General features: G+C 42.8%; 1 protein-coding gene across 11 annotated transcripts in view; it reads right to left on the bottom strand.

The window, feature by feature from the left end:
- The window catches only part of LAMA3 (laminin subunit alpha 3), a 241,734-nt gene that overhangs the window by 123,322 nt on the left and 97,977 nt on the right, over positions 1–20,435 (bottom strand). For 7 of the 11 annotated variants that reach the window (XR_009497350.1, XM_059895307.1, XM_059895308.1 and 4 more), the window contains exons 13-23: positions 19,509–19,646; positions 16,712–16,758; positions 15,663–15,762; positions 14,907–14,959; positions 14,590–14,695; positions 13,745–13,844; positions 10,362–10,518; positions 7,999–8,131; positions 5,948–6,090; positions 2,884–2,981; positions 2,224–2,377 (exon numbers count right to left, since the gene is read on the bottom strand). Coding sequence is in view for 9 of the 11 variants with exons in the window: in XM_059895307.1 (XP_059751290.1) it covers positions 2,224–2,377; positions 2,884–2,981; positions 5,948–6,090; positions 7,999–8,131; positions 10,362–10,518; positions 13,745–13,844; positions 14,590–14,695; positions 14,907–14,959; positions 15,663–15,762; positions 16,712–16,758; positions 19,509–19,646 (1,229 nt within the window). In the remaining 2 variants the exon portion in view is untranslated. Of the gene's footprint in view, positions 1–2,223; positions 2,378–2,883; positions 2,982–5,947; positions 6,091–7,998; positions 8,132–10,361; positions 10,519–13,744; positions 13,845–14,589; positions 14,696–14,906; positions 14,960–15,292; positions 15,347–15,662; positions 15,763–16,711; positions 16,759–19,508; positions 19,647–20,435 lie in introns of those variants that run through there. The other 4 variants (XM_059895310.1, XM_059895311.1, XM_059895316.1 and 1 more) reach the window with 4 other exon arrangements.

Raw genomic sequence — 20,435 nt, 5'->3', positions numbered from 1 at the left:
TTTATTGATCGTCCCTCTCAGAAATTCACAAAAATAAGAGTAAATATTTTTTGAATCATAAACCCACAAAGAAAAGGGAATTGAGAAGAGGAAAAGAACAGACCAGAGATATACAGAAGTTTGGAAGCTAGAAAGCAAATGGATGTTAACTAATTGAACAGACCAAAGAAAGTTGAAACCTAAGTGTGTGAGTGTGTGTGTGTGTGTGTGTATGTGTGTGTGTGTGTGTAGGGTTGAGTTGGGGTTGGGGTTGGAAAAAAAAATCTAGGAAATCTCCCAAAACATAAAACTAGATAAAGAGATTGGAAAGGTGGACAAAAGATAAAGAAATAAATTATCAAAGAAGTAACTCAAGAAAGTTTCCCAGAGAAGCTTCTAGGCTAAAAGGGTCTGCCGAGAACCCAGCACACTGGCTGAAACTACCTATATCAAGGCACATCCTTATGAAATTTCAGAATACAAAAAAATAAAAAGATGATGCCAAAAGGTTTAGGAAAGGAAAAGCAGGTTGCATCCAAAGAATTGGGGATCAGAAGGTACCACAGGTGCTGGATTAGGCTACCTCTAGAAGAAGTGAGTCCCCCATCAATTTAAGTATTCAACAGAGGATAAATGAATAAATATCTGACAAGGATAATGTAGAAAGAATTCTTTCACAGGAAGGGAAACCAGATGATTCGTAAGACCTCTTCTAACTCCATTTGTCTCTGAGTTTTAGCACAGTGATCTATTAATGCTGTGCAATAGAGCTTTCTGTGACGGCAAAATATTCTGTAATCTGTGCTGTCCAATAGGGTGACGACTAGACATATATGATTATTGAGCACTTGAAATGTGGCTAGTGCAACCACGGAACTGAATTTTTAGCTTTACTTAAGATTAATTAACTTAAATGTATATAGCCACACGGGGCTAGTGGCTACTGTATCAGACAGCAAAAGTCTGTAAGCACTCAGATAAAACAGTAAAAACGACCGTTAAATAAAACTGGACAGCCCAGGGCTTAGTTTTGTGCATCATGCAAATAGAATAGCTCAGCGCTGTGGCTCTGGGCTAAGTCAGAGGTAGGGACAGCTCCTGATAAATCATCAGCATCACTTCTTGGAGATCAGCCCTTCCCAACTGTACCTCCCTGCTGTGTGGGGAACACACACACGCGTGCGTTCATGCACGCACACACACGCAGATTTGTATATATGCGTAGGCATGTATATGCATCTGTATACACACACAGCATGGGTAGGGAGAGAGACAGTGGACTGAATATTAGAATGGAGAGGAAGTAAGATCACTTCGTTTTCCTTTATGCATGTTGTTTTACTTTTTATAACAAGTATATATTTTTGTAAAATAAAAACTCAAATAAAATAAAATGAAATGAAGACTAAATTTAAGAAATCTCCTTAAAATCCTATAACTTCTACCTTGAAAATGTTAGGAATGTAGTTTACAAAAAGGTGCACATCTAAATGGTCAGTGAGAGTACCATATATATTTTCATTCCATAGATTTAATTCCCCAAATAAACATTTTCCTCAAGGGTACGAAACAGAGAACATTGTAGAAAGTAAGGAATGGAAATATTGTGGAGGAAGTTTTTTTTTCAGTGTCTTCGTTTTGAGGTAATGAGTTCTAATTGTTGATACACAATACTTCTAACTCAATCTTAAAACAGTGTAGTCTTAAATTGTTCTGAGGCTCAGAGAACTCCCGGAAGAAAAGTAATGCCAAGATCTGTACTAACCGGTCCTCTGAGCCATGAAGGAGGTCCCTTTGGGAGTAGCAGTTCCAGATTATGAGCTCAAGGAATTCAGCTGCAACAAATCACCTAGCCTGAGGGGATGAGCAGTCAGGGAGCATTGTATCCTTTTAGGGTAAACTGTGTAATTTCTGGAAGCCCTGTAGAGAGATCTTGCCCTGAATCAGATAGAACAGGATGCCCCCTTATAAGCCCAGAGGATCAAAAGGAAAGGATTCTGTGGTCGTCCATGTTCCCCGCCACATCTACTGCAGAATGTGCTCAGAGACTAGCCTTCTCATGGTTCAGTGCGCTGGACCACCCAGGCCCAGCCCGAATCAGAGAACTCAGCACACCTGTAATTAACACCTCTGAGGAAGTCTTCCAGGTTCCCCTGAATGTGAGAAGCAATTGCAGCCAAGGGTTTTCAGCAGACGGACTGGGAAGTAATAATAGTTTTGACAGTAAAGAAAAGGTTGCCCCACCTCTCTCCCACTGAGGTCCGCCGTGACTGGGTGTTCAGGGGTGGGCTGCCTCACTGCCACGGATCTTGGCTCCCCATCAAGCAGGAAGTGTCTGGCCTCAGAAGCCAGGGCGCAGGGGAATCGGGTCACTGGCAAATGCTGGTGAAGCAAGCAACTTCAACAACAACAACAAAATACGACAGTTACGACCGAGAACAGAACACAGAACATCACGGTGCATCCCCGGGGCTCCTATCCTTTCCGTCTTTCATTCATTCACTCATCATGCTTCAACCAACTCTTCCTAAGTGCTTACTACGGGAATCGGATGGTCCATTTTCATCTGCATGAGGAATGGGAGAAGCAAAGGTCCACAAACCTAGATACCATTTTAAGCTCTTCCCCTCACCGGATGCATGACCCTGACTGAGGGTATTACTTGGGCATGCGTCGCCACTTCCTCATGCGAGAGGGTGAGTCACTCTTACGCGCCAGATACCGTGTGCAAAGTACTTTGTGAATCTTAACACGAAAGACAGTCACTGCCACAGAGAAAAACCACAATTAAGGAATTAAGCAGAGCATTCTGTTCAGTCGTGACCCTGAAGCCTCCTGAGAATCCTTGCACCCAAGGTTCCTGAGTTAGAGGCCCCCGACAATGCACCTGCTGCCCATACTAACGTCTCTCGGGGAGGGCCTACGTCGGCGCACGGCTCTGTGACCGGCAGCTGCAGTGAGAGAGCCTCATAGTAGTCCCTGGGGAGCAGCGCCAGGTAGTCCTAGGAAATAAAGACCGAAAGGACGATTACTCATTAGGAGGGCGGCCGTACGTTAGTAATAAAATAGCTACACACACTAGCTAAACTAATAATAACCAGGTGAAGCACTCTGGTTAAACTGTCCGCATCAACTGCCTTGTTCTGCCCCCTGACTCACTGGAACACACAAAGCAACCTCTCACAGGAGCTTCAAGCGTTAGAGATGAAGCGCCTTAGGCAAACATTTTTATTTTCAGATCTCAGGGGAAGTTTTACCGGTTCTTCTGGGTTGTTAATAAATTCAGAAATAAAGATAATAATAACCTATCAATTGATTAGACGTTCCTTGGACATGCTGATTGCCTTCATCCCTATAGAACCCTGAGTTGTGGGTCATGTATTCTGGTTTTTTATTCCCACACCAGAGCAACGCTCTCCTGGCTTCGTGTAAAAAAGTGATGTTTTGCGATCCTGGTAAATCATAGCCTGAAACTGGCCCACTGCCTGTCCTGGGTCAGGAGAGGAAGAACATGTTCCACTGAGGGCGCCACGGGGAGCCCACAGCGGGAGTTCAGAAGCAGCTCTTCAGGAGAGGGCAGAGTTTGGGCTTCTGCCAATCCTGGCATCACTGACTATCTGCCGAGGGAAGAAGGGAGGGAATGTTGGCCACAATGGTGAGAGACTTGTACACGGGCCACGAGGCTTTTGTCTCTTCACAGCCCTCAATTTGTCTGCAGCAGAGAGGAGGAGAATGTACAGGAGAGGAAAAGTAGGGGCTCAGCAGGCTTCTATCTGAGTGGGGTTTAATTTAAATTAAAAAAATTTTTAATTGAAGTATAGTTGATTTACAGTGTTGTGTTAGTCGCTGGTGTAGAGCAAAGTGATTCAGATGTGTACTGATATATTCTTTTTCATATTCTTTTCCATTACAGTTTACTACAAGATACTGAATATGGTTCCCTGTGCTATACAGTAGGACCGTGTTGTTTATCTATTTTATATACTGTAGCTTGTATCTGCTAATCCCAAACTCCTAATTTATCCCTCCCCCATCCCCTTTCTCCTTTGGTGACCATAAATTTTTCTATGTCTGTGAGTCTGCTTCTCTTTTGTAAATAAGTTCCTTTGTATCATATTTTAGATTCCACATATAAGTGATACCATATGGTATTTGTCTTTCTCTTTCCAACTTACTTCACTTAGTATGATAATCTCTAGGTCCATCCGTGTTGCTGCAAATGGCATTATTTCATTCTTTTTTATGGCTGAGTAGTATTCCGTTGAATATATATATATATATATATATATATATGTGTGTGTGTGTGTGTGTGTATATACCACATCTTCTTTATCCATACATCTGTCAATGGACATTTAGGTTCCTTCCGTGTCCTGGCTATTGTAAATAATGCTGTTAGGAACATTGGGGTGCATGTATCTTTTCAAATTAGAGTTTTCTCTGGATATATGCCCAGGAGTGGAATTGCTGGATCATATGGCAGCTCTATTTTTGGTTTTTTAAGGATTCTCCATACTGTTTTCCATAGTGGCTGCATCAATTTACATTCCCACCAACAGAGTACAAGGGTTCCCTTTTCTCCACGTCCTTTTCAGCATCTGTTATTTGTAGACTTTTTAATGATGGCCATTCTGACCGGTATGAGGTGATACCTCATTATAGTTTTGATTTACATTTCTCTAATATTAATTTTTAAATGGCTATTGCTCTATTAGTAAGCTTCCTTTGGTTGGGACCACATCTCCTCATTATTTTATGGTCCCAAAGATCCTAAAACAGTAAAGGTTGATAATAAGTGCTCAATAAAATATTTTTAGAGGAAATAAGATCATAATATGGAAGCATACATATGAATTATGACACAACTGCTGTGGCTAAAGGTCATGAAGACTCTTCCATGCCTATGCAGTAACTTTTACCATGAACTTCTTCTTTCCATTAGTCCAACTTTGTGCCCTGTTACTGGACTCAATGGAATTTTCCTCTTCCTCATGTCTAATATCTGTGAAACATTCAGAAACTTTAGTAAAGCAACAAACCTTTCTACCAAGAAGTGCAAGAAAAATAGGGACTGAATGAGCAGCTTAAGCCTTCACATTATCTTCATAAGATCTCAGATTTGGAAAGGACCTACATGAATAAGCGTGGTCTCTACTGTGTGGGGCAGGCTTGGAGTTACGGGACTTGCCTGAGATCTGCTCATTTAGCCAATCAAAAGAGTTGTGCCAGAAGGAAAAGCTTTCTGTTTTCCACTCTGAGTGCATGAAACCAAGTACTGCCAAAGACTATTTTTGAAAAGACCTTGCTATAAGCGAAAGCAGACATCAAAGAGGGGTATCTGAAATAGCAGGTTTCATCCCTACAACTCCCCTGGCCTCTCTGGCTATTCTATTAATGTGCAAGGACACATCCCTTCCCCTGATGAAGAGTTCTTTGTCCAAGGCAATCTGTTTGATGATGTTACTGCCACAGTCAAGGCAGAAGGAGGCAGGAAGCATGTCACAGAGAGGCACTGGCTCTTCGTCTCTCCCTTCGCTTTTCACCACCAAGAACTTTACTCATGTTAGGATCTTCTCTTCCTCTAGCTCCTTCTGATTCGTTGTGCACAGTTCCCAGAGAGGTTAATTTTTTTCTTATCGCCCTTCTGATTCATGATGAAAAATCCCAAAGAAACTTTTGAAAGGCTGGGACATACGCTCATAAAGGTTGTGCATTTATTTTAATATCTTTGAGTCATTCTGAGTAAAAAATTTCTTTTTTTTTGCCAGTGAGAAGCTGGCTGGAAGAATATAAAAGCTATTTTAAGTTGGCTCCTATGTCATTATGTCATGTGAGGGCAAATGTCACCATAGGTTCCTGTGTCTCAAAGGGAACCAGCTATGATTTTTCTATCTTCTGGTCACTGTGGGTCACTGTGGATGGACCATCTCTAAGAGGGGAAGAATCTCCCCTCAGAACCATCTCTTACCAGGAGGACTCCTTCCGCCTTAATACAAGCGATCCATGTTCCTGGTACAATTGAAAATGGATCTGCAAAACCATTTCCGGGTACGGTGACAAAGGCCGGCTCCTTACTCGGCTGGAAGATGGTCTCTTTGCTTTGAGCAGCATCTATCAGAAATAAAAAGAATTGCTTAGGGCATTTTTCTAGCAGCCAGTGTTCTGATTTTAGATACTCAGCTTTGAACATTCAGCTGACATCTGAAAAGGTTTCAGATAGTTTACTGATCATATGAACTGATCAGATTTACTGATCTTATTTTCAACAATTGCATGAATGCATACGCCTATGTATAAAATAGACTAGAAAGATATCACTGATAAGATGTTAGCAGTGGCTATCTATGCTGGGATTGTAATTTTTAAATTTATTAAGTATATTAAGACATGTAAACTGCTTAGAAAAGTTCTTTGCACATAGTAAGTATTCAGTATATTACATTAGATATTAAACTATTTTTTTTCCTTTTTTGTTTATATGTAATTAAAAATTTTTTAATTTCTGTTGAAGAACAGGCATTCATTTTGAAATAAGAAAAAGTTTTGGTTTTCTTTTGTTTTCAGGATGCAATGTTTTCTTCTGCATTAAACAAACAGAGGACCTTCTGTAGAAGGTTCAGAAACAAAACTGTTGCATTGGAGTCCAATGGATGCTTTTTCTTTAGAAGAAATGTTTACTCCAAGTACCTGCATTCACTCTCCTGTTCTACAAACATCTACGGGGCCCACTATATGTCAGGGCTGGAACTAGGTTCTGGGGACCAGGCAGTGAACACAGCCAGCATGGCCTTTGCTCCCTGACAGTGGGGACAGGGGAGGTGGGGGGTTGCAGACCAGAAGAAAATACGGTACAGCGTGGACAGTGGCATCTGGGAGGAGGCATAGGTTACTACGGAATAAATACACAGCTGGGCTCCTGACTCAGACATGGGGGCTTAGGAAAGGTGTCCCAGAGAACAAGAAAACAAACCACAATGTATTCCAACTGTTTGAGTTAACGGAGGGCAAATTGCTGATGGCACTGTCCCCTGGGAGGCAGTGGGTCCATTAGAAAGGGTTTGGGGTCTGAAGATTGGGTCTTGTCTACAAAGACCAGCTGTGTGCTTAGAAAATTTACTACGCCTCTCAGCCGTTTCCTCCTCAACCTTCTTCGGTTTCACAAAGTTCTTATCGTGTGAGGAAATGGATGCCAAAGTACTCTGTAAATGATAAAGCAAGCTTGCCAGTTCTTCCTAGTAGCTACTGTCTAATCAGCCTCCAGCCTTACAAGTTTGGCTGACACAACTGGGTACATCATTTCTTCTCCAAGTCCGACTCTGCCATGGATACTAAACGAAGGCGCTTAAATTTCCCACCTGAATTAGATTTCCATTGGCGCCATTTTGTGTCCTGGTGGAATTCCCAGTAGTCTGTTCCTGGACGAGCGGAAGCCCTCACTCCTTGCAGAACAGACTTCCAGCCCTCATCTCTGACTGTGGTGAGATCTGCCCTCCGACTGGGCTCCTCGTCTGCCCCCAGGAATCCCTCACCCCTGAATGAGGTTGGCATATTCCTCCCTGGAGCTCTCTTGCGCTTCATGCTTTACCACATTCATCTTAAAAATTCCTGTCCTCACCTGTTTCTCCTTGCATTACTTGGTTTGCCTGAAACAATGGGAGAATTTAGGGCAGTAGGCCAGGGGCTCTCAAGTAACACCACAAAGGTGACACCCACTTTACCTGAATGAGTTATAAATTAGCTTTGCCCTGTGGTGATATCATAACCCACGGGGTTCAGCCAAGGTACACAGGTTGTTACATTGATTTCTTTTATGACAGTTAATAACAAATTTAACAGCAAAATTTAAATACTCAGAGCATTTAGAGATTGAAAAGGTACAAAGGACAGGGCATCTGTGTCCCAATCAGACTACGTCCCAGGCTTCATGTTTTCTAAAGAGATCAACTTTGTGAAAATTAGAGAAAATGTTTCACTAATTAATCGCTTCTTTATCCAAAAGAGGCTTGAAAATTTACCCACCTGCCTTAGCCCAGGATGGATAAATAGTTACACGGCCAGATACTGCTTCAGCTCCAGGGTTAATATATCTCAGAACAACCCGAAACAAGGAGAGACTTGACTTCCCCACATTCAACACGATCCTTACTTCATTCTGAAAAATACCAAAAACCCATAAAGTATAGAAGAGACAACTGGTTAAAAGAAATGCTAGCCAACCAGTGATGGCATTCCAGTTTCACTACTGAGCTTGTAGTGAAACCACACACACACACACACACTCATATACACACACATTCACACCCACTCAACAAACACCAAGTGACTAACTCTGCGGAAGATGAACACAGGCAAGTCAGCCAATAAATTAAAATCACTTACAATTAAAGGTTCAGTGAAAACGCACTCCCTCAGCAACCAAGATCCTCTTTTGACCTTTTAGTAATCAGTCAGACAGAGCGGAATGTTAGATGGATTAGTTCAGGGAAGGAAACAGTGACGGGGCAACCACCACTGGCTGGGAGAAATAAAAAGGCAGAACAGAAGGAAAAGAAAGTATGTTATTTAACACCACCAGCCCCAGAGAGAGAGCACTCCAGAGTCCACTTCACATGCGTAACATCTGAAACAGTCACAGAAACCAGTGGTGGCTAAGGAGAGGTTATAAGATCCCAAACACATTAGTGATGAAATCTAGATGTAACTAAAATCTGCCTGCTAAATCATATGGAATTTATCTCAGTCCCTGTCTGAGAAGAATGTGGGCTCTCTGCTGGGGACAGGGGGTCTTGCTGGTCCCCAGGTCCCGTTGCCAACACAATGCTCTGTAAGTGTTGCTGGGCCCATGATCTTGAAGGAGACACTAGACTATTTCAATTCTGAACCACAGAGCACATGTCCAGATCCAGCTGTGGCCCACGGAAAGTTAATGAAACATGGAAATTTCTAAACCAGTAGTTCTTTAGGTCTTTCCTGCAGTTCCTTTGAAATGAAGGGGACTTTTGTTGAACAAGACATCCACGACAATAAAGACTGGTGTTGGGTAGAATCCTTTGCTCTAGGAGCAGGAGCTGCAGCTGACCCACACTGAGGAACTCCAACTGGCCCTCTCAGTTTGACAGAATTCCTCTTTAAGGGTTAGTTCCACATTGGAAAATAAAAATGCAAGAATGTATTAAGGGCAGAGTAAAGTAAGTGGTGATTCCAGGGAACACCACCCAAGTCCTCTGACTAAAAATACTTACAGAAAAATCCACCATTAGAAATTCATTCCTTTGTGTTAACCAGCTATTCTTTCAAACTGCAAACACCTGTGAGGAGGTATATACCTTGACTGGGCTTAGTCATTCACATCCTATTATGACTTAGTGGAATGCACTGCTTTTTTCTGAATAATGAAGTAAAAGCAGAGAACTAAAGAAACTGAACTGCTGTATTTGGGGAGAAGGAGGAAACAGTGGAGTGTCTTAAGATACCAGATACTGTTAGCGAAAGGCATCTTTAGATGGGGCACTTTGCCAGGCAAGAAGCAACGTTAGAATCAATCGTGGCTCCTAGGGAACTGTGACCCCACCCCTGTTTCTCTAAGGGCTGCCTGATTTAGAAATAGCAAGCACTAGTCCTGGACCTGCTAAGGACACATACTGAGCTACCATCGTCATCAACTTGCCTCTTTTATTCTGAATTTCTCCACTGAGAAACAGCTTGAAGAGAGCAACCTCAGAGAGAAATTCTGAGGATAAAACTACTCAATGACTATAAAGAAACGTTCAGTTATAAATGTTGTATAAGTTCTAAAGGTAAACAGACAATGTGTAAATTCCTTAATTATTCCACTGCAAAACCAAGAGAGATGGGTACGGTAGAGAAGACTGAAGGACAGGAGAAATATGGGAAAGAAAAATTAAATAGCATGACTAAAACTCCTCCTTTATCTTAGTTTCTGTTCATATAGTAATTCAGAGTTATAAAAAGTAAAAAAAAGCATTGTTCAAAATTCAGCAACACAGGCTTTATTGGAATTAAGTTAACTCATTTTTATTCTCCACAAATGGCTTTAAAGAAAAATGTCTCTCATGTTAAAATATAGCCTAATTTCGTCTGGAAAACTTCTTATAAAAAGTCTCCAGAGATAAGCGCCATCTTTCTTTAATCCCTTCATTTTCTGATTTGGTGACCAAATTAAAGCAACAATAAGCTGTGAAATCGATATATATGCTTATCAGTTAAAATCCAACCTTACCCAGCACCCCATCTACCCTCTCAAGAACAAGAGTCCTGGAATTAGTTTTGGGAGAGTTCACCTTTTGGGGGTCTCGCTGAGAGGGCTGTGGGCAAGTGTATGGGCTGCTTTACCCGGAGGCTGCTTCCTCCTGGCTGCTCACCTGTACCGAGGTCATCTGAGCATACCCTCTCCAGCTGAACTCAGGAAACTCCAGGGGATCAAATCCAAACCGAAGCGCTCTTCCATTGGGTGTAGTGCCATCTTCAATCTCATACCTCATATGATGCAAATCCGGGAAATAGTAGTTGTTTTCAGGTCTTTTATAAATAAAATGTAAATGTGGATACAGAAAGTGAAGTTCGTTGATAATCTGGATAGCCTTAAATCCCAATAGCTATCACTGAAAGAACTCCCACCAAATTGACAGAGCACATTAAATAAGGACAAATTGAGGGGGGGGGCTGCTTTTTCTCTAAATTATTGCTTTCGCTCATGTAAACATTCACAGAAAACACCCAACACTACTCGTTCCAAGCAGTCAAGTGAGAAAAGCATTGAGAACAGCCCATAGTGGTAGCACCCTTTAAAATGTTTTAAATGGTTGCCAACGATTTAGCAAAGTCAAATTGGGCTATTTACCATAAATTCATTCATTTATAGTCATATTCACTGATTACACAAATATTAATATCTTTGCCAGGCACTGTTGCTAAGCACTGCAGATATCATAGTGAACACGACATAAAATACTTCGTATGCCAAGTTTACAAGTTAGATACATTTTCTCTACATATACATATATATTTTGATCATTAGAACGACTTTTCTATGTCTTGTTTTCTCTTAAACTATATGCCTATAAATGGATTCCTTTCAAGAGTCTGATAATGGTGGTCACAGAGAGGGATCAAAAATATTCTATTGCTTGTGTGACATTTTATATTCAAACTACTTGAAGTTCTTCAAAATGGAGTATTTTGACAATCCAGTCCCAAGCTAATAGCTGTTAGTGGATTTAAAGCCATAAAGACCAATTAGTCAAGGGAAATAAAAGGGCATGCTCCTATATTGCAAGTAGAATTAGGAATGCTTACAACTTATGAAGGTAATTTATGAATGTAATTTATGGAGGTAATTTATGAAGATCCCTAAAAATGTTCATTCCCATTGACATAGAAATTCTACTTCAGGGAATATATTCTAAAGAATGATTTTATAGGGTCAAAAATTAACATAGGGCTTCCCTGGTGGCGCAGTGGTTAAGAATCCACCTGCCAATGCAGGGACATGGGTTTGAGCCCTGGTCCAGGAAGATTCCACATGCCGTGGAGCAACTAAGCCCATCACCACAACTACTGAAGCCCACGTGCCTAGAGCCCGTGCTCCACTACAAGAGAAGCCACCTCAATGAGAAGCCCGCACACCGCAATGAAGACAACAGCAACTAGAGAAAAGTCCACGCGCAGCAAAGAAGACCCAACGCAGCCAAAAATAAATTAAAAAAAAAAAAAATTAACATAAAAGAATGTCTACAACAGTGAAAACTTGGAAACAAAATATATGTACAATTATGAAATAAAGAAATTATTAAATATCATGTAACCACTAAATATTTTGAACACTACTTAATTACAATGGAAAATGTTCATGATATCATGTGAAAAAATTGATATAAATTATATGATAAAATACAATACTAATTTTTATTCATAGAAAAAGCCTAGAAAATATACAAAAAATATTAAAAGGGGTTATCTCTGGGCGGCAGAATGAAGATTTTCCTTTGCCTTTTTACTTTTAGGTACTTATTAAAATTTTACAATGTTAACACATATTACGTTATCACAAAAACTATTTAGAAAACAAAGTGAATGTGAATGCTTTCTAAACTTGTAAGAAAAACTAAAAATACACAAATAATACCGTAAACAAACATTTGGAGGAATTTAGGACAAAAAGATGCAAAATTTATCAACCTGGAAAAAGGTGCTGTGGCATCTATGTTGTTGGTGTGCTATCCTTTCATTTCATTTATCATTTACTACTAAATCAAAGGATAATCTAAATTCCATATATATATGTATTGGCTGTAATGTCAATATTTTGGCCTCAGGGTGGGTAATTTATTCTGATGCATTATTTCAACCCTCAAATTAGCCAATCACCTACATAGCTGGAAGGAGAAAAAACTCATGCTGATTCAGTAGGGGGAAAGCTCACTTTATCAAGAGGAAGGTGGGAAGAGGTAAAACATGGGTTGAAAATGTTTCTGAGCCAATTTATGAAGTTCCTCTGGTCTATGGTGAACCTCGCTCATCTGCAGGAAAACAAAACTACAGACGTGCCTTTCTTCACATACATTTTACTATGAGGCCCCTTTTACTGTCATTTAGAAACAATGGAAGAAAGCACAGCTGAGCTGCTCTGATCCTGAGAATTCAAATGTTGGAAACATCGAGGAAAAGGATAGAAGCGTCATTCTAAGTACTGGGTTGGCCAAAAAGTTCGTTCATGTTTTTCTGTAACATCTTACAGAAAAATCCAAACGAACTTTCTGGCCAACCCAATACATACGGTTCGCCTTGATTACATTAAAGATCTCTTTATTAACCTGTTGACAATGCAGAAGTAGTGAAGGTACTTGAGATTTAGAAGTCGCATTTCACAAGAGTTTCAGTGTATGATTAAAAGTCAGAGGGTTTCCCTGGTGGCTCAGTGGTTAAGAATCCACCTGCCAATGCAGGGGACATGGGTTCGAGCCCTGGTCCGGGAAGATCCCACATGCCGCGGAGCAACTAAGCCTGTGGGCCACAACTACTGAAGCCCGCGTGCCTAGAGCCCATGCTCTGCAACAAGAGAAGCCACCTCAGTGAGAAGCCCATGCACCACAACGAAGACCCAACGCAGCCAAAAATAAATAAATATTATTTTTTTTAAAAAGTCAGAATATTAAAAATTTTCTTCCTTCCACTAATGGACAATTACGGATGGATCATGGTTTCAGATAAATATAGAAACTGCTAAACAGGCAGGACAGAGGCAGTGTGCTCCAGACCTCCTATAGTCCCTCTGGGACCTCAGTCTCCACTTGGCTCCCTTGCTCCCGTTCATTTTGATTTGCTTCTGCATGAGATGAGGGACTTCCTCCCACTTCTAAAGTTGTCTTAACCCCCACCCCCACAGTCACGGATCCTGAGGGAGAAGCAGGAGCTGCATCTGCTGGGCTCCTCCAGGCTGTGACTTCCACGTGGAGGTTCAGCTGTGGGAACCCACCTCGTGCATCCAGCCCAAGTCTCGCCCACTTGGCTTTTTGCACCTCTGGGAACTTTCCAGTGAGGCCACTCTGTGATCTACAAAGTGGAACCGTCTTTAGGGCAACTTTACCTCCTGCTTTAATTGGCCTCAGTGACAAGTGTCCAGATGGCAAATGACAGTACAGCTTCACTGGCCCTCTCACCTGGGGACCACTTCTCTCTGCCCCAGAACTGCCGGCACAGACAGGACTCTGAGAGCCTTCACGACATCAGTATGGAGGGGACTCACCGCTGGCAGGTCTTCCCCACGATGTGCTCTCGGCACCGGCAGACTCCGGAGGGCCCGCTGCACACAGGGGTGACGGCTCCACCGATGTCACACTGACACCCTGAGAGTCGGGAAACAGCAGTGGTCACCCATCAAAGCATCTCCATGCCGGAGGCTTCCCCTCTCTCTATGAGAAGTGGAAATCAGGAAGCCCGGGGTTGCAGGGCTGCGCCTTCTTTCCCTTGCCACACCTCACATCTGGCAGGTGTTTGAAATATGTAAGAACCTCCCAAAGTAAGACAGCAAGTCCCCCCAAGAGTCCACGTGAAAGTTGGAGGTGCACTTGTAGGCCAGTTCCAACACTGTTGTCCCATGTAAGGCGACTGCAGCCCAGGAGCTAAACACGATTTCACAGCATAGTGCTACTGTAAACAGTGGGTGCTAAGGAGAGGCTGCTTGAAAGATACCAGAGTAGCCTTGTGGGGCTCCTGCAACTTCATTATTTAACACAATATTATCACACAATATTATTGTGTGAGCTTTTTTAATATTTCAAAATTTATCTTTAAAATCTCAAAGTCTTGATGTTATTTACATCTCCCCTATGGGTCCCCCGCATCCCAATTATGATTTTTTATAATTAAACCAACAGTGTGCTGGTAGAAGAAAAGTGGAAGCAGCCCTGTTTGCAATTTATTTCTAGTTTTAAGGCAATGTTTGGCCAATTTCCCTGGACAGATCTTTTCAGTCCCATCCCATCAGAAAGTCTGCAAGAAGACAGTGAACTCAGAAGCAAGGTTTACTCTGCCAGTCTTTGCCCATCTTTTGTCCTTTTGCCTTACTCAAGACCCCCTGGAAGGATTTACCTTGACACCCAAAGTAACTGCTCTTTTCCAAAGCAAAATATCCATCTTCGCATGTGTCACAGGAATCACCACCGACGTGGGACTTACAGTGACAGTCACCATCTAACTGCAGAACAATGAGCGGATGACAACATTTGGTGAGATTACAGAATTTGCTAATCTTCAAGATTTCAAACTGGCTCATTGTGTCATATGAAGCAGGGTAGCCGGGATCTGAAAACTTCCATGAAGATGGCACTAACACCCTCTGGCAGAAACCCCACAATTAACTGCTAGTATATTCTACCGGCATCCCAGGAAAAATAGGCCCACATTACCTGCCCGCACTCTCCAATTCCGCTCACGGTTCCCGCCACATGGCACTGGCATTCTGGGAAGATAAGAGAGCATCCTTGGACCAAGGTTACAAAAAAGGACAGTTCCGGCTCTGGGAACAGGACACACCAGCAATACTACAATCACTTTCTAGCATGCTTCAGCAGAACTCCACTTTGCAGCAGTCAGGCATAAAACTGAATTGCTTTCTGGGGTCAGCAGAAGCCAGCAGCCAGATCAATACCATCTACCTACAAGGAGTACCGGTTTGTTTATGACCACTCATAAAAGACAAAAGCTACAACATCATGGGATTTTTAAATGATTCTAATGTCAAGGTCATTATTGATATGCTTACATGAAAATATACCCTATTAAAAGATATTCACTCCACTTAGCCATCTGAAGCTTGGTGTTTCCAAGTTCCTATACTGGCTTCAATCTAAGCATAAAATGAAAATAAAATTAAACCGGGAAGTGTAGATTATAAAAACAAGGCGGAAAACCCATTTATCAAGCAGCTGCTTTCTCAAACAACATGATACATATGGAAACAGGATATAAATCCCTTGCTGAGATTTTGAAAATGACAGAAGTTCTGCCAAAAGTGGGGGGAAAAAAAATCAAGACATTTATACAGAATTTCAAACAAACTGAACAGATTAAATCAATAGCTCTTTTGTGAGTTGAGTCACTGAGGTAAAGAAAATCAAGAGGAAATTACAATATAGTAAAATATTGTTCGTAGGAAACCTCACCTGAACATCCACTGGGGTTTTCTTTGGCCAGATTCCAATATAATGGTTTGCAGATGCTACAAGTAGGACTTTCAACATGAAGCTTGCATCGGCAATGCCCCTTTAAAAGAAAATCAAACTAATGCTTGACATCTCAGAATTAAGAGGTTTCCAAACAAGTGTTCTGAACAAAGCTTGTCACAGAAATATATTTTGGTCACGAAATGTAAATGAAGTGTATCCAGGCGGAATAAAAGTACTGGGTTGATTTCAACAGTCTGCTAATTGATTTTGTTTTATTATTTATTTATTTGTTGTACACATAAGCCATATACGTGGTTAAAGCAAAACTGGAAAATTCAGAAAAAGAAAAAAAATTTTAACGACTCATTTATAACATTGTCATTATTTGTTGATTCTGTTACAGCATGGACTATAAATCTTAATGGAAAATATCTGAATATTTAACATGCTGAGAGGTAGTAGAAAATTATGTTTATCTGCAAGTGTGTCTATAATATGCCAGAGTCACTGCCTTGCTTAAACATCTTGAAGCCCCATAGTGAAAAGGCAAAATGTGTCTCCCCTTTCCCTCCAGGGCCTGGAGTTCCAGCTTCTCCAAGCTCTGAGGCCAAGAAGACAGATAATTTCTAAAGTGCTTAGAAAATGAATCAGAATGCCATGGTATTGTGCTTGGAGTAATAGCAAATAAATTGCAATTACTTTGTACACAGCTTAATTAAATGTGTACTGGCCTCTGATTTTCTTAATTTTAATTATGTATGGCAGGCTTATGTGCAGGTTTCCAGGGTGGCAACGCCCTCAGAGTAATGCTAGGACTCTACAATTCAAAGTTTAAATAAACCGTATTCTTTTGTTTTGGGCAGAAAATCACAATATCACATATGCACTTTGAAAAAGAGCAATGGTCTCTTCAAGCTATTTGGCCTCAGGTCTTATTTTAATTTACTTTTAATTTCAGGAAGCTCCCAAATGTGTCGGTCTCAAATAAGTATCAGAACAACAGAACAAGTATTAGAATCGCAACCCTTTTACAATCCTCTACTTACCAAACTGTAGTCCAGGGTTCCGGCTGGGTCACAGACACTGCTGGAGCCTGTATATGATTTAGAAGTGGTTTAAATGTCTGGGGTTTTAACGTTTGTTTGTCCCTTTGTTTTGATGTTTTGAGGGGTTTTTGGTTTTATTTTTGTTTTTTAAGTTTTACTTGTTCTTAAAACTGCTGCATCTACATTTGTATTTTTTGATAGATGGGTGGCAAGGACTTTGCATGTAATTCAGAAGAAGACACCTTGAACAATCTTCATGGTCCTTAATCCCCAAATCACCCCTTTGGCCACTGAACAACTCTCTTCCCTGCCTACTACTAAAAGTTCACTTCCAACTGATAACAAAGGAGACTGGGGAAAGGAGTCTAGAATTTTGAACATCGTTATGGTTGTCCAGAAGAGGGCAGTATTGTACCGAGAGATTTTTTAATTGTCCAATTAGATGTTACAGAATTTGTAAGTATATTTTTTAGTGACTCAAGACAATTCTCTTTAACTATCACAGCCCCCTTGTTCTCCACCTGTATTAAAATTATTTCTAAAATTAATTAATTTGCTTTCTTGCCTTTGTCAATATAGTATCACAAACCCAATGTAATAATCTCTTTTCAACAAATTAGGGTCTTGCAGTGTCTCAGCATTACTATCACACGGCATTAAAAATGAAGAGGGAACTCCCTGGCGGTCCAGTGGTTAGGACTCAGCAATCTCACTGCCGAGGGCCTGGGTTCAATCCCTGGTCGGGGAACTAACATCCCACAAGCTGTGAGGCCAAAATAATAAATAAATAAAAAATAAAAATGAAGAGAGTTTGGGTAAGCCTGCTCTGAGCCTTCTTTTTCAAATAATTTAAATAAACCCATAATATGATCTTGTTTTCTTACATGTTGCTCCCTAGACTTTTTGCCTTTATTGTCTCCTCTCTTTGTTTCCACTTCCCCCTTGATGATATTGTCTGTCTCTTCCATTTTTTTCTTTTTACAAATTTATTTATTTATTTTTGGCTGAGTTAGGTGTTTGTTGCTGCACGCGGGCTTTCTCTAGTTGCGGCGAGTGGGGGCTACTCTTCGTTGCGGTGCGCGGGCTTCTCATTGCGGTGGCTTCTCTTGTTGCAGAGCACGGGCTTTAGGCATGCGGGCTTCAGTAGTTGTGGCTCGCGGGCTCAGTAGTTGTGGCTCACAGGCTCTAGAGCGCAGGCTCAGTAGTTGTGGCGTGCGGGCTTAGTTGCTCCACGGCATGTGGGATCTTCCCGGACCAGGGCTCGAACCCCTGTCCCCTGCATTGGCAGGCAGATTCTTAACCACTGCGCCACCAGGGAAGCCCTCTGTCTCTTCCTTTTTTGATGCTCCTGAATTCTTCTGTAACGAGCCAACACAACCTTCCAGCTCCTGGTTGCTTTCCAGCCTGGCCCCGCCCAGCCCTTGGCTCCTCCCCAAGCTGCGCAGTGGCCCCATCCAGCTCCAGGGAACTTGTCCTGGCTGCCCAGCCCCTCTGCCCACTGCTCAGCACTTCCTTCCACTCCCGACCCCGGGGAGGTGAGGACACCCACCCTGGGACAGCCTCCCTCTCCAGGGACCTCCAGGCCTTCTCCCAAGTGAGCAGTCCCCTCTGACTGCTGGCTACTGTTGCCACTGGCAAGAAAGCCTGGTCTCTTGAGGATTCTGGTCAGCGAGGTTCTGGGGAATCAAGTTGGAGCAGCAGCCCCGTCTTCAGATGGTTCCGCGTGCCAGGCTCCAAGCGCCATCAGGAGCAGGAAGGGGTCTGAGAAAACCACAGTCTCCTGACGCAAAGTCCGGGTCAGCCTTTCACAAACACCCGCTTCTCAACAGAGAAAGGGTCTCTGAAAGCAGCAGTCAGGAGCTACTTGCCACTGGGGCCTGCACACTCCGGGGGCACAAGGAGATTCCTGGGCATCTCTGGTCTGTGCCCTGAGTCACCGAGCCCGGCACACTCTCATCTCTCGTATCATTGCAGGCATGAGGACCGACCCAGGACAGTGTTTCAATCCTTGGCTCACTCTTTCCAAACTGAATAGACTCTGGTCCACCCCACTCCCCGGCCCCTCACACCTGGGCTGATGTGTGATGACACCATCCCCCAGGAGGCCAGTGGCAGGCAAGAGAAGAGGGGAGCAGAACCCCAGCAGAGCCCTGCTCTGCCTGCCTGCAGGGGGACCTGTGAGAACACCTGCAGGAAATTATGGGGCAGCCACATTGGTGCCGCCACCCAGGACCAGAGAGAAGCCACTTTGCCTTGGGAAGGGGGACAAGAATGCTCAGCTTAGCGAAAAGGGGTCCCCTCTGCCACATGCTACACAGAGAATTTACATGCGAGTCAAGAAACACAAATTTACGGGGACTTCCCTGGTGGCGCAGTGGTTAAGCCTCCACGCTCCCAGTGCAGGGGGCCCGGGTTAGACCTCTGGTCAGGGAACTAGATCCCACATGCACGCCACAACTAAGAGTTCGCATGCCACAACTAAGGAGCCTGCGAGCCACAACTAAGACCCAATGCAACCAAATAAATATTTTAAAAAAAAAGAAGAAACACAAATTTATAGCACACGAAATAATTTTTAAAATTTTAGGAATAAATCATTTTTAGATTTCTTTTAAGATGTATAACTGGTATACCCGTTTTCAATGGACTCAAATTGGGGAGGAACCAGGCAGATTAGGGTCAAAAGTGTAGCAGTGACCAGTGGTGGGTCTGCAGGGGTCTGCAGGCTTCTTTGGGAAGCTGCCCGCACACACTTCAGAGAGGAACCCGCCCTCCGGCATTCTGATGTCTTCCCTACCTTGGCAGTGGGGGAAATCAGAGGCATCTGAGAGACACCTGTCACACCGCTGTCCTGTGATCCCCGGCTGACACTCGCACTGTCCAGTCACCGGGCTGCACAGCGTCTGGTAGGAACCAAGGGCTGAACACTGGCAGGCTGGATGAAAAGACCTCAGTTAGACCCAGGGCAGCGGGGCACAGGACCCGGATAAGAGTACGGAGGCAGGGCCAGAAAGACCCAAATGCAAGTTCCAGCTCCACCTCTTATGACCCATGGAATTTGAAACAAGTTACTCGATTGCTCTAAGCCTCAGTTTCCCCTTTCTTAAATGGGAATAATATTAGCATCTACTTGATAAGATCGTTGCCAGGATTAGATAAAGATAATACTTGAAAGAGCTGGGTCCAATGCCTGTCTCATACTGAGCAATCAGTAAATGCTGGGTTTTTTCTGTTGTATATTTCATACTGACCAAGATTGGCTGGTCGTGGATGAGGATTTGGGGGGTGTTTCTTGCATTCAGTAATGGTGCTCATCAGAGGAAGAAGCAGGGAACCGCTGATTGGGGATGTGAGTCAACGGAGAGGCCACATTAATTCTACATCCCACTGGGGATCAAGTGCAAACCATTCCGGTCCAGATTGGCCTACAGTGATCCCCTCCTTTTTCCCCTCTCCTCATACTTAGTTTCTCAAGGTCAGGTGTAACTGAATAATCATGAAAAAAGTGATGCAGGCAGGGTTGGGAATAGACAGGAAAAGCATCCCAGGTTCCTTTCCTCCCCCTCCAGCAGGTGACTAAACACGCGTGGATGGAGAGAAGAGATTCTGGACATTCTCCTCTCTACTCCTTCCTACTGGGTCAGGTTCCTACAGGTCCCTGCAGCTAACCTCCCACAGGGTGGCAGTTACTCAGCCTCACTCAGCACTCACTCTGCGAGGACCT

Source organism: Balaenoptera ricei, chromosome 14 (genome assembly GCF_028023285.1).
Source record: "Balaenoptera ricei isolate mBalRic1 chromosome 14, mBalRic1.hap2, whole genome shotgun sequence".
In the NCBI taxonomy this organism is placed as follows: Eukaryota; Metazoa; Chordata; class Mammalia; order Artiodactyla; family Balaenopteridae; genus Balaenoptera; species Balaenoptera ricei.
Note: the sequence above shows the minus strand (reverse complement) of the source record. Positions and strands in the feature narration are given on the sequence as shown.